This window comes from Podarcis tiliguerta, assembly GCF_965153285.1.
Source record: "Podarcis tiliguerta genome assembly, chromosome: 18".
NCBI lineage: Eukaryota > Metazoa > Chordata > Lepidosauria > Squamata > Lacertidae > Podarcis > Podarcis tiliguerta.
Window position 1 is genome coordinate 9,660,764 of NC_139551.1, and position 17,360 is coordinate 9,678,123.

General features: G+C 47.8%; 1 protein-coding gene across 1 annotated transcript in view; it reads right to left on the bottom strand.

Annotated features, from left to right (window-relative positions):
* Window positions 1-17,360, bottom strand: part of NR2F6 (nuclear receptor subfamily 2 group F member 6) — a 33,225-nt gene that overhangs the window by 6,530 nt on the left and 9,335 nt on the right. The window contains exons 2-3 of the mRNA XM_083421794.1: window positions 10,889-10,983; window positions 2,887-3,411 (exon numbers count right to left, since the gene is read on the bottom strand). Coding sequence (XP_083277920.1) covers window positions 2,887-3,411; window positions 10,889-10,983 — 620 coding nt within the window. The remainder of the gene's footprint in view (window positions 1-2,886; window positions 3,412-10,888; window positions 10,984-17,360) is intronic.

A 17,360-nucleotide genomic window follows, 5' to 3' on the forward strand; every position in this document is an offset into this window, starting at 1 on the left:
CTCACAGTGGCTAAATACCCGTGAGAAACTAGGAACCGAGATAGATTGCCTCTGGACATGGAGGTTCCACAAAGATACCAGAAGAGGCTGGCTGCCAGATCAAGCTGAAGAGAGCAGCCCATTTAATCAGGAATCCTTTTTGCACAGCGTGCAATTACCCACAGCATCTTAAAAAGCAGAACAGCATCTTAAAAAGCAGAGACATCACCTTGCCAACAAAGGTCTGTATAGTTCAAGCTCTGGTTTTCCCAGTATTGATGTATGGAAGTGAGAGCTGGACCATAAAGAAGGCTGATTGCCGAAGAATGGATGCTTTTGAATTCTGGTGCTGGAGGAGACTCTTGAGAGTCCCATGGACTGCAAGAAGATCAAACCTCTCCATTCTGAAGGAAATCAGCCTTGAGTGCTCACTGGAAGGACAGATCCTGAAGCTGAGGCTCCAAGACTTTGGCCACCTCATGAGAAGAGAAGACTCCCTGGAAAAGACCCTGATGTTGGGAAAGATGGAGGGCGCAAGGAGAAGGGGACGACAGAGGACGAGATGGTTAGACAGTGTTCTCGAAGCTACAAACATGAATCTGACCAAACTGCGGGAGGCAGTGGAAGACAGGAGTGCCTGGCGTGCTCTGGTCCAGGGGGTCACGAAGAGTCGGACACGACTAAACGACTAAACAACAACACACTTACCCTTAGGAACCCAGATAGACTGCCATTGGGAATGCAGGCTCGCACTCTGCCTCGCCACAAGGTGGTGCTGCCACCATGCGTGCCTCTCGCAGATGAGAAATGGCGAAGAAGGAGCATGAGAATTGCAAGCTCTGTGGCTGGCAGAGGGTCCCATTGCTCCTCAGAGTCCTTGCGGCTTCCGTAAGAGTCATCTAAGCACCGGGATTTTGCCAAAGCCAGGGAGCCGGTGAAGCAAAAAGCTTTGCAAAAGCTGAGCTGCAAGGGAGCAAACTCATCGTGACCCCAGTCACTCTGGGTGCCTTCCAATAAACACCTCAAAACACCAGTCGCTGAGACTGTTAGGTTTGTGGGTTCGAGACCCCAAGGGCGGAAGATTCCCGCACTGTGTGCGGGTTGGGCTAGATGACCGCCGGGGTCCCTTCCAACTCTTATGATTCTATGGTCACACATTAAAAGCTTTATGATGCAGGGCTGCCTTCGGAGGTCTACAGAAAGTCGTATAATTTATATCCAATAATAATAATACTAATAATATTACTACTACTACTACTACTACTACTACTACTAATAATAATAATAATAATAATTTATTACTAATAGTTCATTAGCGGTCTCATTATTTTATTTTATCCTTCAGTGGCACCTCCCCTGTGGAATGCTCTCCCATCAAGGAGATCAAAGAGCGACACAACATTTACAAGACATCTGAAGGCAGCCCTGTTTAGGGAAGCTTTTAATGTTTAATAAAAGGTAAAGGTAAAGGGACCACCTGACCATTAGGTCCAGTCGCGGCCGACTCTGGGGTTGTGGCGCTCATCTCGCTTTATTGGCAGAGGGAGCCGGTATACAGCTTCCGGGTCATGTGGCCAGCAGGACTAAGCCGCTTCTGGCGAACCAGAGCAGCGCACGGAAACGCCGTCTACCTTCCCGCCGGAGCGGTACCTATTTATCTACTTGCACTTTGACATGCTTTTGAACTGCTAGGTGGGCAGGAGCAGGGACTGAGCAATGGGAGCTCACCCCGTCACGGGGATTCGAACCACCGACCTTCTGATCGGCAAGCCCTAGGCTCTGTGGTTTAACCCACAGCGCCACCCACGTCCCATTTTTAATGTTTAATAGGTTATTGTATTTTAATATTCTGTTGGAAGCCGCCCAGAGTGGCTGGGGAAACCCAGCCAGATGGGCAGGGTATAAATAATAAATTATGTTGTTGTTGTTGTTGTTGTTTCCAGATGTGCTGGGATCTGCCCAGAGTGGCTGGGGCAAGACAGCCAGATGGGTGGGGTATAAATAATTATAATTATAATTAGACCACCTCCTCTGGTCCTTTTTGGAAATAAGGAGTCTTTGGAAATATTTTGTGGAATACAGCGGTACCTTGGTTTTTGAACTTAATCCGTTCCAGGAATCTGTTAGATTCCCAAAATCGTTCGAAAACCAAGGCGTGGCTTCTGATTGGCTGCACTACAAGCAAGACGCCACGTTGGACGTTCGGCTTCCGATAAACATTCGCAAACCAGAACACTCACTTCTGGGTTTGCGGCGTTCAGGAGCCGATTTGTTCGGCAACTAAGCCGTTTTGAGAACCAAGGTACCACTGTATTTGGAAAAAAATATATCACGGTTATATGAAAGCATATGTAGGATTTGAAGTATAGCAGCAGATGAGAGAATTGGTAGGTTAATCATTTAGAATTAATGTATCTAATGGGTAAAATGTAAGTCATATAGCCGCTTAATGAGGAAAGAAAAGAACTCCACAGAATGGAAGTCAAAGGATATGAGAGATTTGTTTTGAGTTTAAAAGAATTTCCAAAAATTGAAAAGTTCATTTAAATGTTTTAAAGAAATAATCAAATAATATCTTAAACAACTATTATATTATATTATATAATTATTACCTAATACTTATAACTAATTGCACAAATTGTGAAAATAGTTAGATGATGATAATTATTATTATATAATAATAATAATAATGCTATACAATAAAACTGTTGTTGTTGTTACTGCTCTGCTTCTTAGTACTTCTGTGATTTTATGCCATTTGGATTTACTTCAACAAAGCATTCTCATCCAGAGAGAGAAAAACCTCCAAATTCAGGGAGCAATTCTGCAACGGCCAAACACGCGGCTTGGCTCGCTCGCTCGAGCCGCCTCAATACAGCCGGGAATGGCTCCGGCCGGTGTGCTCACCTGGGGTGAAGAGGGCGATGGCTTTGAGGCAGCTGTACTCCGCCAGGTCCACCTGCAGCCGGTTGAGCTTCTCCACCTGGTCCTGGAAGATGCGAATCTGGTCCATGAAGGAGACCACGCGGTCGGCCGACATGGGAGCCGCGTGGAATCCGGCGGCAGCCAGCAGCGGCGCCATGTGCAGCGGCAGCGCGGACTGCGCGGCGTTGAGGACGAAGAGCTCGCTCCAGCTGAGCCTCAGCAGCGCCACCTGGTCCGAGACGGGCAGGTCCGGGAAGAAGGGGATGTTTCGCGCCCACTCCACCGTGCTGAAGAGGAGCCGCGCCGCCAACTCGCAGATGTTATCGATGCCCATCACGCTGCCTTGCTGGGCGTACTGGGAGCTGAAGCGCGCGGTGGGGTAGGGCTCGGCGCGGAGGAGCTGCGAAATCAGCTCCGAGACGGGCTGGCCGTTGTAGTATTCGCCACTGGGCAGGGCGTTGGGGCTGGCGCTGGAGTGGGTGGGAGGGATCCGGCCCCTCTGGACGGCTGAGGGAAGCAAGCAGACAGAACTGGTTAAGGCCAGCGTGGTGCATGCTCTGGTTATCTCCCGCTTGGACTACTGCAATGCGCTCTACGTGGGGCTGCCTTTGAAGGTGACCCGGAAACTACAACTAATCTACCTCTCTTTTACATCAGAACCAGTGAAGGTGGTGAAGGTCCCGTGTGAGTGTCTGGAGGCGGTTGGAGGATGGATGGCGGCTAACAGATTGAGGTTGAATCCTGACAAGACAGAAGTACTGTTTCTGGGGGACAGAAGGCGGGCAGGTGTGGAGGATTCCCTGGTCTGAATGGGGTAACTGTGCCCCTGAAGGACCAGGTGTGCAGCCTGGGAGTCATTTTGGACTCACAGCTGTCCATGGAGGCACAGGTCAAATCTGTATCCAGGGCGGCTGTTTACCAGCTCCACCTGGTACGCAGGCTGAGACCCTATCTGCCTGCGGACTGCCTCGCCAGAGTGGTGCATGCTCTGGTTATCTCCCGCTTGGACTACTGCAATGTGCTCTACGTGGGGCTACCTTTGAAGGTGACCCGGAAACTACAACTAATCTACCTCTCTTTTACATCAGAACCAGTGAAGGTGGTGAAGGTCCCGTGTGAGTGTCTGGAGGCGGTTGGAGGATGGCGGCTAACAGATTGAGATTGAATCCTGACAGAAGTACTGTTTCTGGGGGACAGGAGGTGGGCAGGTGTGGAGGATTCCCTAGTCCTGAATGGGGTAACTGTGCCCCTGAAGGACCAGGTGCACAGCCTGGGAGTCATTTTGGACTCACAGCTGTCCATGGAGGCCAAGGTTAAATCCGTGTCCAGGGCAGCTGTGTACCAGCTCCATCTAGTACGCAGGCTGAGACCCTATCTGCCTGTGGACTGCCTCGCCAGAGTGGTGCATGCTCTGGTTATCTCCCGCTTGGACTACTGCAATGCGCTCTACGTGGGGCTTACCTTTGAAGGTGACTCGGAAACTACAACTAATCTACCTCTCTTTTAAATCAGAACCAGTGAAGGTGGTGAAGGTCCTGTGTGAGTCCCTGGAGGCGGTTGGAGGATGGATGGCGGCTAACAGATTGAGGTTGAATCCTGACAAAACAGAAGTACTGTTTCTGGGGGACAGGAGGAGGGCTCCTGCTCAGGTGCTTTGTTCCACCTAAGAACATCATTACATACCCCCAAGTACTGTTTTTGGGGGACAGGGGGCGGGCTGGTGTGGAGGACTCCCTGGTCCTGAATGGGGTAACTGTGCCCCTGAAGGACCAGGTGCGCAGCCTGGGAGTCATTCTGGACTCACAGCTGTCCATGGAGCCGCAGATCAGTTCTGTGTCCAGGGCGGCTGTTTACCAGCTGCATCTGGTATGCAGGCTGAGACCCTCCCTGCCCACAGACTGTCTCGCCAGAGTGGTGCATGCTCTAGTTATCTCTTGCTTGGACTACTGCAATACGCTCTACATGGGGCTACCTTTGAAGGTGACCCGGAAACTGCAATTAATCCAGAATGTGGCAGCCAGACTGGTGACTGGGGGCAGCCGCCGAGATCACATTACACCGGTCTTGAAAGACCTACATTGGCTCCCAGTACATTTCCGAGCACAATTCAAAGTGTTGGTGCTGACCTTTAAAGCCCTAAACAGCCTCAAAGGCCCGGTATACCTGAAGGAGCATCTCCATCCCCATCGTTCTACCCGGACACTGAGGTCCAGATCCAAGGGCCTTCTGGCAGTTCCCTCGATGCAAGAAGCCAAGTTACAGGGAACCAATTAGAGGGCCTTCTCGGTAGTGGCGCCCTTCCTGTATAACGCCCTCCCATCAGATGTCAAAGAGATAAACAACTACAGTGGTACCTCAGGCTACATAAGCTTCAGGTTACAGACTCCACTAACCCACCACCACTCTGTAACCTGAAGCGTATGTAACCCGAGGTACCATTGTATAGGATTGGGGGACACCTGGCTTACTAGCAATAACTGTGAAAAGGATCTAGGGCAGCGGTTCTCAACCTGAGGGTCCAGCTCCCATCATCCCTGAGATCTGGCCTTGCTAGCTAGGGGTGGTGGGAGCTGTAGTCCAACAACATCTGGGGACCCACAGGTTGAGAAAGGCTGAGCTTTGGTCTTCGTGGGCCACAAACTGAACATGAGCCAACAGGGTGATGCAGCAGCCGAAAAGCTAATGCTATACTAGGCTGCATCAGCAGAAGTCTAGTGTCCAGATCAAGGGGGAAAACAGTCCCACTCTATTCTGCCTTGATCAGGCCACACCTGGAATTCTGTGTCCAATTCTGGGCACCACAAATTAAGGAGGCCGTTGACAAGCTATCTTCTGCAGCAACCAGTGGAAAAAAAGACAGTCACGAAACCAAGAAATTACACAAAACAAATGAAATGCCGTGAAAATCCCTGAAATTTAGCCTGGAGAAGAGGAGGTTAAGGGGTGATATGATAGCCATGTTCAAATATATAAAAGGATGTCACATAGAGGAGGGAGAAAGGTTGTTTTCTGCTGCTCCAGAGAAGCGGACACGGAGCAATGGATCCAAACTACAAGAAAGAAGATTCCACCTAAACATGAGGAAGAACTTCCTGACAGTAAGAGCTGTTCGACAGTGGAATTTGCTGCCAAGGAGTGTGGTGGAGTCTCCTTCTTTGGAGGTCTTTAAGCAGAGGCTTGGACAACCATATGTCAGGAGTGCTCTGGTGGTGTTTCCTGCTTGGCAGGGGGTTGGACTCGATGGCCCTTGTGGTCTCTTCCAACTCTATGATTCTATTCTATGATTCTATGACAAGTAATCGACTACAGAGTTAAATTAAATAACAAAAATCCAAAAGTTTAAGGAAAATATTATCCTAGAATTAAACAAAGACTTAACGAGATGCCGGCTACAAAACTCAGGGAAGCATTTCAGCCTTGCTCTTGAGTTTGTTTAAAATCATTTAAAAGGTTTATAATTTCTTTATTTCCTGATTAGTTCAGTGAAACGAGTTTTGTAGCCGGCATCTCGTTAAGTCTTTGTTTAATTCCAGGTTAACTTTTTCCTTAAACATTTTGATTTTTGTTATTTAATTTAACTTTATAGTTGATTACTTCTCGTTTCAGGGTCTTCTGCAGCAGTAGCAACCCTTCCCAGGAACCACAGAATCACAGTGTTGTAAAGTTGGAAGGGACACTGAGGTCATCCTGCCCACCCCCTGCAAATGCCAGAATCTTTGGCTCAGCATGATCCTCTGGGCCAAAGGGAACTTCTTTCTGGGGTCTGATCCAGCAAAGGCAGCTAAAGGTTCTCCAACTGCATCGCAGGCGGGTTGGACTGGATGACCTCTGGGAACCCCCTCCCACGCTGCAATTCTATGACTCTATCCCCTTCCCAATGAAGGGAGGAGCTCGTAGGCAGGATCCGAGGGCACGATCTCCCCTGGAGACCTTAGAAACCCAAGGGGGTGGTGAGTGAGGGGCACAATCACGAGACCTGTGGAAACGGGGCCAAAAATCCAAACAAAGGAATAATTAGGTGCTCGCTCGCTCTCGAGATGGTTTTTGGCTCTCCAGCTGTGACCTTTACTGCTACTGAGTCATATGACCTGCCAGCCTGCAGGCTCTTTTCCTCACCCGCCTGTAAAATCCTGCGCTCTCCAAACAAGCACCACCTGTTTTACCGGTTTGACAGCGACCCGCTGGGCCCTCCGGCAGCCTCGAAGGCAAGCAGCTCACTCCGCCAAAGCCAGGTCCCACGTTAACCTGCCTCCCCAGCCATCTCACGCTGCTAGACCTCAGCTTCCCCTTCGCGCTGACCTAAAGAGACTGATGTGGCTTTCTAGGATGCAGGCAGTTTTAGAAACGCAAGGTAGATGAGCTAGGTGCCAAATGGCTCCTAAAACCAAGGTTTCAGTCGCCAATATATGTGAAATTTGTGGAAATATATATTTGAAAAATAAAATAAAAAGTGGTGAAGATATTCATAGGCAAGATGTTTTTATATGCAACAATAGCGGCAAGAGTATTGTTAGCCCAGAAATGGAAGCAAGAAGAAATTCCGACGAAAGAAGAATGGCAGGCGAAATTAGAAAATTTTCAGATGTGATTGATGGAAGTCAAAAAAATGGTGTAAGAAATGAAAGTATGTTTAATTACTGTTGAAAATGATGTGTTGAAAAATTAATAAAAATTTATATTGAAAAAATAAAAAAGTAAAAAGTAAAATGTATCATGTTTTTTAAAAAAGAAACTCAGATATGTAAGCCAAATGGCTTCTTAAACTGAGGTTACAGGCGCCAAAACGGAATTTCTAGTTGGCATTTTGGGACAAGTCTCATTTTCCAAATGATGGACTGACTGTGATTGATTCTCAGTTAAACATCTGGCTAGTTCAGAGGACAACCTTGAGCCAGGTTGAGAATTTTGAGAGCTTAAAAAAGGAAAGTCACTTGATCCAGCGACAATCCATATATATATATATATATTGGCTTATTCTGCCTTCTTTTTCTTAATGGTGACACTGACCATTCACTCTGAGCAGGGCAGTGGGGGAAGCGAAGACAAGCGACAACAATTCACTGTGACGCTGTTCAGGGCGCCTGCTCCTGCTGCACAGAAAAAAACGTTTAAGTTCCTGAAATTCATTCTGATTGTGCAACCTGGCTCCCAGGCATCTTCACTCAGTCGCAAGTGGATGAAAGGTAAAGGGACCCCTGACCATTAGGTCCAGTCGTGGCCAACTCTGGGGTTGCGGTGCTCATCTCGCTTTACTGGCCGAAGGAGCCGACGTACAGCTTCCAGGTCATGTGGCCAGGATGACTAAGTCGCTTCTGGCGAACCAGAGCAGCGCATGGAAACGCCGTTTACCTTCCCGCCAGAGAGGTACCTATTTATGTATTTGCACTTTGACGTACTTTCGAACTGCTAGGTTGGCAGGAGCAGGGACCGAGCAACGGGAGCTCACCCCGTCGCAGGGATTCGAACAGCCGACCTTCTGATCGGCAAGTCCTAGGCTCTGTGGTTTAACCCACAGCGCCACCTGCGTCCCTAAATGGCTGATGGTCAGGTGTAAAATGTGTTTGGCTCCTGGCTTATTTTGAACCCTGGTTCTGCTGTGTTCCAGCTGGCACCAGGCACTTTGACCCAGGGTTATCCGTGCCAGTGTCGGACCTTTGACCCCTTTGCATTGCTGGCGTATGGCAGCTCCTAGGCATTGATTCCCTGACACAACTCTCTTTCAGGTCGGGTCTGTGGGTGGCTGGCAGATTTCACCAAAGGTCAGACCATCTGCAAAGTTGAGTCCTGCCAGTTGAGTCCCCTTCTGCCATCCAGAGGGTACTGGGTGCCAGCTGCGCCAGACGCTCAGCGGAACAAAAATTTAAAAATACATTATAGAAGACAGAATGGTTGGAACTTAAAGAATGAACATCATATGTAGCTGCAGAGAGCCAGGAGTCCTTTTACTCTACTGGACCATCAAGAAGGCTGATCGCCGAAGAATGGATGCTTTTGAATTCTGTTGCTGGGGGAGACTCTTGAGAGTCCCATGGACTGCAAGAAGATCCAACCTCTCAATTCTGAAGGAAATCAGCCCTGAGTGCTCACTGGAAGGACAGATCCTGAAGCTGAGGCTCCAAGACTTTGGCCACCTTATGAGAAGAGAAGACTCCCTGGGAAAGACCCTGATGTTGGGAAAGATGGAGGGCACAAGGAGAAGGGGACGACGGAGGACGAGATGGTGGGACAGTGTTCTCGAAGCTACAAACATGAGTTTGACCCAACTGCGGGAGGCAGTGGAAGACAGGAGTGCCTGGTGTGCTCTGGTCCAGGGGGTCACGAAGAGTCGGACACGACTAAACAACAACAACTTTTTTCGTTTTTCCCTTCTTTTCCTTTTCTCTTGCTTTCTCCTTGGGGACCAGCAGCTGCCTCTCAGCCTAACCTACCTCACAGGGTTGATGTAAGGATAAAAATGGAGAGGAGAGGATAAAAAATCCCAAGCTTATCTGTTAGGGTTGGTGGGCAAAGGCATACCACATATGGGGGGAAAAACCAATCTTTTTATATGCAACAACAGCTGCCAGGGTAGCAATTGCCACTAAATGTAAATCTCAGGACAAACCAACAAAGGAAGAGTGGATTTGTAAATTGAGTATATAGAATTGGCAAAATTAACTTCAATTATAAGATATCAATCAAATCAAAAGTCAAGAATGGCGTGGAAGTATTTCGAAGATTGTATGTCAAAATATTGTTCTAAAAATGACACGCTAATAGGCTTAGAATAGAAAAATGTAAGCAATAACAAAACCAGTAACGAAAGAAGGAAAAATCAGAACGTAACAAAAATAATTTATTATAGAATGCAAGAGGAAAAGGTAGAAAGAAATATAAAGAAGTTGAATTTCTGTGGAGGGAAGTAGCGGGTGGGTGGTGGGTTTTATAATTAAGTGTATAATTAAGTAGCTGTTTTAATCTAGGTACAGTGGTACCTCGGGTTACATACGCTTCAGGTTACAGACTCCGCTAACTCAGAAATAGTGCTTCAGGTTAAGAACTTTGCTTCAGGATGAGAACAGAAACCGTGCTCCGGCGGCGCAGCGGCAGCAGGAGGCCCCATTAGCTAAAGTGGTGCTTCAGGTTAAGAACAGTTTCAGGTTAAGTACGGACCTCTGGAACGAATTGAGTACTTAACCCGAGGTACCACTGTATTATGTTTTATGTGAGGGAATCATTGGGGATTTTGGTTATTATGCATATATAATAATAATAATAATAATAATAATAATAATAATAATAATTTATTATTTATACCCCGCCCATATGGCTGGGCCTCCCCAGCCAATCTGGGCGGCTTCCATAGAAACCAAAAATATCACACGTTAAAAACTTCCCTGAACAGGACTGCCTTCAGATGTCTTCTGAATGTCAGGTAGTTGTTTATCGCTTTGACATCTGCTGGAAGGGCGTTCCACAGGGAGGGCGCCACTACCGAGAAGGCCCTCTGCCTGGTTCCCTGTAGCTTTGCTTCTCGCAATGAGGGAACCGCCAGAAGGCCCTCGGCGCTGGACCTCAGTGTCCGGGCAGAACGATGGGGGTGGAGACGCTCCTTCAGGTATCCTGGGCTGAGGCCGTTTAGGGCTTTAAAGGTCAGCACCAACACTTTGAATTGTGCTTGGAGCCAATGTAGGTCTTTCAAGACCGGTGTTATATGGTCTCGGCGGCCGCCCCCACGTTTCGTTTCAATAAAGATCTTGGGGGGGAATGGAGAGGAGGGGAGGAAAGATGGGATGCAGAAACAAGAGGATGAAAATAAACCCAAAAATAAGTGATATACCTGATGACATGAGTTGTGTGATGTAGCACAAAATAAATTCAGCAGTTTTCGAGGTCCTGCGAGGGACCTCGGTTAACAGACATATGTGTCGTCCTCTTTGGAGTTTGTATCTCTCCAAATATCACATACACACACATACACACACACCCCAGTACTGGAGAGTACCTTCTTTCCTCATCCCGACGCGGAAACACTTTTTCAGACGGCAATACTGGCATTGATTGCGGTGGTGTTGGTCGATCTGGCAGTCGCGGTTCGACCTAGGTTAAAACAAAAACCATGAGATAAGCTGCCTCCTTCCTCCCGTTTACACACACGGCCGTCCCGTCTCTTTGAGGAAATGCACATATTCTTAAAAAATAAAAATAAAAGTAAGATAAACCTCTCCGTAAGCCACCCAGCGCCAGAAATTCCCCAGGCGCATTTTGCAACCGTTCACAAAGCAGCAGCCACAAAAAACAAGCTAGGCCCTACAATTCAAGCAAAAGTTGTGTTATATGATTGACGCATCAATGCAGCATTTATAATCTATGAAACGACATTAGCAACGTTAGCCAAATAGCCACAGAAAAATAAACTGAGTGGAAGTGGTTCACCAGGGTTTCGGACTTGGGGAAACTCTCCTATTTCTACCTTGGAACGGTGTTAGAAATTAGGCAGGTGCCAGGCGCGTTTCGGGTGGCACTGTGGGTAAAAGCCTCAGCGCCTAGGGCTTGCCGATCGAAAGGTTGGCGGTTCGAATCCCCGTGGCGGGGTGGGCTCCTGTTGTTTGGTCCCAGCGCCTGCCAACCTAGCAGTTCGAAAGCACCCCCGGGTGCAAGTAGATAAATAGGGACCGCTTACTAGCGGGAAGGTAAACGGCGTTTCCGTGTGCGTCTCTGGCTTGCCAGAGCAGCGATGTCACGCTGGCCACGTGACCCGGAAGTGTCTGCGGACAGCGCTGGCTCCCGGCCTCTTAAGTGAGATGGGCGCACAACCCTAGAGTCTGTCAAGACTGGCCCGTACGGGCAGGGGTACCTTTACCTTTACCTAGGAGCGTTTCGCAACTGGCACAGGTCCCACTGCAACCACATGGAGATTTCTGGGTGCCCAGGCTGGCAACTGACATCTCCACCTGGCTCCTCCCTCCCGCTTTCTTAAGCACAAGAGCTGATTTATTGCATATGTCTCCCACCTTTTTCTCCAAGGACTACACGGTTCACCCCCCCTCTGCCGCCAACTTAATGCCTACAACGCCCCTGAGACGTAGGCTAAGAGGCTGGGACTGACTCCAAGGACACGCAGTGAACTCCATGACTGAGTGGGGAATTGAACTCTGGAACCCTGGTCTCCTGGGTCCTAGTCTGCCATTCTCACCACTACACCACCCTGCCTTCCTAGAGCACGTCTGCTAGGGGGAGGCTCTATATATTAAGCAGGTAGGTAGGTAAGTAAGTAAGGGATGCAGGTGGCGCTGTGGGTTAAACCACAGAGCCTAGGGCTTGCCGATCAGAAGGTCGGTGGTTCGAATCCCCGCAACGGGTGAGCTCCCGTTGCTCAGTCCCTGCTCCTGCCAACCTAGCAGTTCGAAAGCACCTCAAAGTGCAAGTAGATAAATAGGTACCGCTCGGGCGGGAAGGTAAATGGCGTTTCCATGCACTGCTCTGGTTCGCCAGAAGCGGCTTAGTCATGCTGGCCACATGACCCGGAAGCTGTACGCTGGCTCCCTCGGGCAATAAAGCGAGATGAGCGCCGCAACCCCAGAGTCGTCCGCAACTGGACCTAATGGTCAGGGGTCCCTTTACCTTACCTTTTAGGTAAGTAAGTAAGTAAGTAAGTAAGTAAGTAAATGGGAATCAAAATGTCACTTAGAGAAGAATCAGAAATATTTCCCTGGAAGCTTGAATTTGTTTTATTCTGGATTGTTTGACAGGATATAGATAGATAGAAAATTTATTACAGTCGGAGACCAGCTTATAAAACACACTTGGGGGTACAATCCCAGAAGGAAAGCAAACATTTAAAACAATGTACAACAATAAATTTAAAATTTATAAATGTGATAAATGTATAGACAATTAAAACTTTAAGATAAGCTACTTCAGAGAGATGACCCAGAATCACCCACGGAACCGAGTTTGGGGATTTTCTTAACGAACTAGTTTGAGTCAGGGGATGGTCTGCGCCTACAGATCTGTACACAGAATCTGGCGACCATCCGAGTCGTCTTATGATCTTTGCCTAACAGGAAAAGGTCAATTTTTGCTTTTCCGGGAGGTCAGCGAGCCTCACCAGCAGGGGATCAGTGGTCTCACTCTGTGCCTCTTCCTAAAAGGGACATCTAAAGAACAAGTGCTCTGGGCTTCCCATCTCCCCCAGTGAACAGGCGCAAAGTCTCTGAGCATAGGGGACTTTTTTAAAGAATCCGGTGAGGGCAGAGCAGAGCTTCCGGCGAGTGTAAAAGCCCTTCTTGCATTTTTGGATACGAGAAAGAAGAGATATGCTGCCGGTGCGGCTATATCTCTCTCGATTTCTCCAATTTTATAGTCAGGGCACCTTGAGCAGTCCTGTTGTCTCTCGGTGTCTATGTTGATTGGATATTTTAATGTGTTATAAACAACTTTGAGGGGGTTTTTTTCCTTTAAAATATAAAGTGGTATAGAAATCATCGTCATCGTCGTCCCATTTTCTATTGTGGCAACTATAACCTGAGTTTAAGGTGCCATTTGGCGATTGGCTTATATACCGTATTTTTTGCTCTATAAGACTCACTTTTTCCCTCCTAAAAAGTAAGGGGAAATGTGTGTGCGTCTTATGGAGCGAATGCAGGCTGCGCAGCTATCCCAGAAGCCAGAACAGCAAAAGGGATTCCTGCTTTCACTGCGCAGCGATCCCTCTTGCTGCTCTGGCTTCTGAGATTCAGAATATTTTTCTTCTTGTTTTCCTCCTCCAAAAACTAGGTGCGTCTTGTGGTCTGGTGCGTCTTATAGAGCGAAAAATACGGTATCCTAGTTTCTAACCACTGGCAGAAGAGAATTCTGGACTCCGCACAGGTTGTGATGAACCTCTTCCAATTCCTGCCCATCCCATTTGGACACTTGCCTTCTGTACTTGCAAAGAATTGAAACCCTCTCGCTTCTCCAAATTTCTCTCTTTGGGGCCCATCAGGTCAAAGCGCATGAGCAGGCAAAGGACTCAGGAATCCCAAAAATTCCCTCCTCCCCGGACAAGGGGCTCTGAGGAGAGGGTTGCCAGGGCAGAGGGATAAAGCAGGCAGGCAGGTGAGACTGCCTCTGTATCTCCGGAAAGACGCTTTATGCCGCATCACAACGCTGGTCCATTGAAGCTCAAGACTGCCTGCACTGACTGGCAGCAACTCTCCAAGGCAGGGGTCAGCAACCTTTTTCAGCCGCGGGCCGGTCCACCGTCCCTCAGACCATGTGGTGGGCCGGAATATACAGTCATACCTCTTGTTACGTTCGGTTCAAGTTATGTCTTTTCAGGTTGCATCCCGCGGCGACCCGGAAGTACCAGAAAGGGTTACTTCCGGGTCGCCGCTCGCGCATGCGCAGAAGCGCAAAATGACGCCACACGCATGTGCAGAAGTGACAAATCGCGACCCGCACATGCGTAGATGGGCAGGCGCGGGTTGTGTTCCTCTCAGGTTGCAAATGGGGCTCCAGAACGGATCCCGTTCGCAAGCAGAGGTACCACTGTATTTTGAAAAAATAATGAACTAATTCCTATGCTCCACAAATAACCCAGAGATGTGTTTTAAATAAAAGGACACATTTCACTATATAAAAACACACTGATTCCCGGACCGCCCGCAGGCCGGATTTAGAAGGCGATTGGGCCGTATCCGGCCCCCGGGCCTTAGGTTGCCTACCCATGGTATATATAATGAAGGTGCCAGGCAAACCCTCCCCATTCCACAGATGGGGAGCCACTGCAGAAAAGGCCCTGTGATCATGTTGCCGCTCTCTGGACCTTTTGTGGAGGAGCCACACATTACAGCGGTTGGGCTAGATGACCCTCGTGCTCCCACCCAGCTGTGCAATTCTGTGATTCTGCAAAATGAGCACAGCAAAGGCTTTGCAGGGAAGGTTTCAGGACCCTGGGCCCAGCATTGGGGACATGCCATTGGGGTCTGAGCCCTTAAGCTATGATCCTTTCATTTAGAAATGAAGCAGGGATCTAGTCCTCATGATTTAAAACTGGTACACATGAACGTGGGCAGAGGATGGTGGCCAACAACATTGAGAGCTGTTCAGCTGGGGAACAGTCTCCCTCGGGATGCTGTAGATTCTCCTTCATTGGAGGCTTTTAAGCAGAGGTTGAGTGGCCATCTGCCAAGGATGCTTTAGCAGAGATTTCTGCATTGCAGGGGGTTGGTCTGGATGACCTTCTGGGGCCCCTTACAACTCTACTATTCTATAGTCTCTTCCAGCTCTGTAATTCTGCACTAAGTGGCAGCAGATGCCCTCCAGGGTTTCAACCTGGAGACATCAGAGAGTGAATGTGGGACTTTCTGAATGCCAATAATAATAATACTGTGGTACCTCGGGTTAAGTACTTAATTCATTCCGGAGGTCCGTTTTTAACCAGAAACTGTTCTTAACCTGAAGCACCACTTTAGCTAATGGGGCCTCCCGCTGCTGCTGCACAATTTCTGTTCTGATCCTGAAGCAAAGTTCTTAACCCGAGGTACTATTTCTGGGTTAGCGGAGTCTGTAACCTGAAGCATATGTAACCTGAAGCATATGTAACCCGAGGTACCACTGTAATAGTAAATTTTTATTTATACCCCGCCCTTCCCGGTTCAGAAAACCGGGCTCAGGGCGGCTAACAAGAAATTTAAAACACTTAATTGATACAACAAAAAACCAGCATAAAATACAGTATAAAACGTGAATAACGGTAAATTCAGAATTCAAAAATCAATTTAGGGAGAAAAGCCATCCAATAAACATTAGATGATCATCAGGGCTAGCTGGCTGAGTTGGTCCCACTTGGGCCAGCGAGGAGGCCAGGGGAGAATTAGCTGTGGGGTCTCAGAGCGGGTGATCTTCATATAAGCAGAGGGAAGAGAAGGGAAATAAAAGATGAGGCTGAATTCAAATTAAAGGCCAGGTGGAATAGCTCTGTCTTACAGGCCCTGCGGAAGGAAGTTAAATTCTGCAGGGCCCTGGCCTCATGAGACAGAGCATTCCACCAGGTCGGAGCCATCACTGAGAAGGCCCTGGGCCCTGCTGGAGGATAGACCCAACACAATTAAAAGCACAATAAAAAAATCAAACATCAAAAGCTTCCCTAAACAGGGCTGCCTTCAGATGTCTTCTAAAAGTCAGATAGTTGTTTATTTCCTTGACATCTGATTGGAGGACGTTTGACAGCGGGCGCCACCACTGAGAAGGCCCTCTGCCTAGTTCCCTGTAACCTCACTTCTCGCAGGGAGGGAACTGCCAGAAGGCCCTCAGCGCTGGATCTCAGTATCCAGGCAAAAGGATGGGGGTGGAGACGCTCCTTCAGGTATACAAGACCGAGGCCATTTAGGGCTTTACAGGTCAGCAGCAACACCTCTATCATCTTTTACCCTCCCTTTTCCCTCACATGCCATGTCTTTATTTTTTACTTATTTGCTTAAAAGCAAAAAACGTCTGCAAACTCGGGGTTTGCAGAGGCGGCAAAAGCAAGAGCCCTCAATACCTATAAATGCCAGAAACAGAAATATATTTTATATGCAGAAAAAGACCAAGGAGACAGGAGATGGCTCCTCTGCACACATTGAAACAAAGTGGGGGGGGGGATGTAAACAGCGGGGTCCAAAGTCTACGCGGCGGAAGGGGCAGAGCAAAGGTGAAGGCGCAAAAGTGCCCAGCCCCATGGACCCTTTGCAGACATCAGGCAGACATCAAACCTGCAAAAGGCAAAAGATCCGTACAATCTGAAGATTTTCGAGTTTGGCAACGCAGATGCGCCGTAAGCAACAGCCTTTTCCACACTTCCTTTTTTTTATAATATTTTTTATTAAGGTTTTTACATAATAAAAACAACAACAACAAAAAAGAATAGAAAAATACAAAAATAGAAAGCAACAAAAAATACAAAACAATACAAAAGAGAAAAAAAGAGGAAAAAAAGAAGAAAAAAGCAAATAAAAACAATTCCAACTTCATGATATTCCTTGCATTTACTTATTTCCCAGACTTCCCCACACCTCCCCTCACTGTATTCCAGATCTTATATTTGATCAGCAAATCCCTTCCCTCTATCTTAACCAATCTTTATCTTAATCTTAATATCTTAATACTGATATCTCTTAATCTCCTTAATATCTTTATATATTAAACCTGTTAATTTTACACCTTTTAACCTTTGAAGTCTCTATGCTCCTTCAACCCTTTGTTACTAATAACCTTTTACGTTCAATCCGATGTCATTCTAACATTCATTAATCTTATAATATTTCTGTAAATAGTCTTTAAATTTCTTCCAATCTTCTTTCACCGTCTCTTCTCCCTGGTCTCTGATTCTGCCAGATCACTTCCTTATGCACTTTCCCCTTTTCTTTCCCGGAAACGTGGAGCTGGAAGGGACCCCGAAGCTCATCTAGTCCAACCCTGCCCCCCAGCAATGCTCAAGAATCCCTGACAAG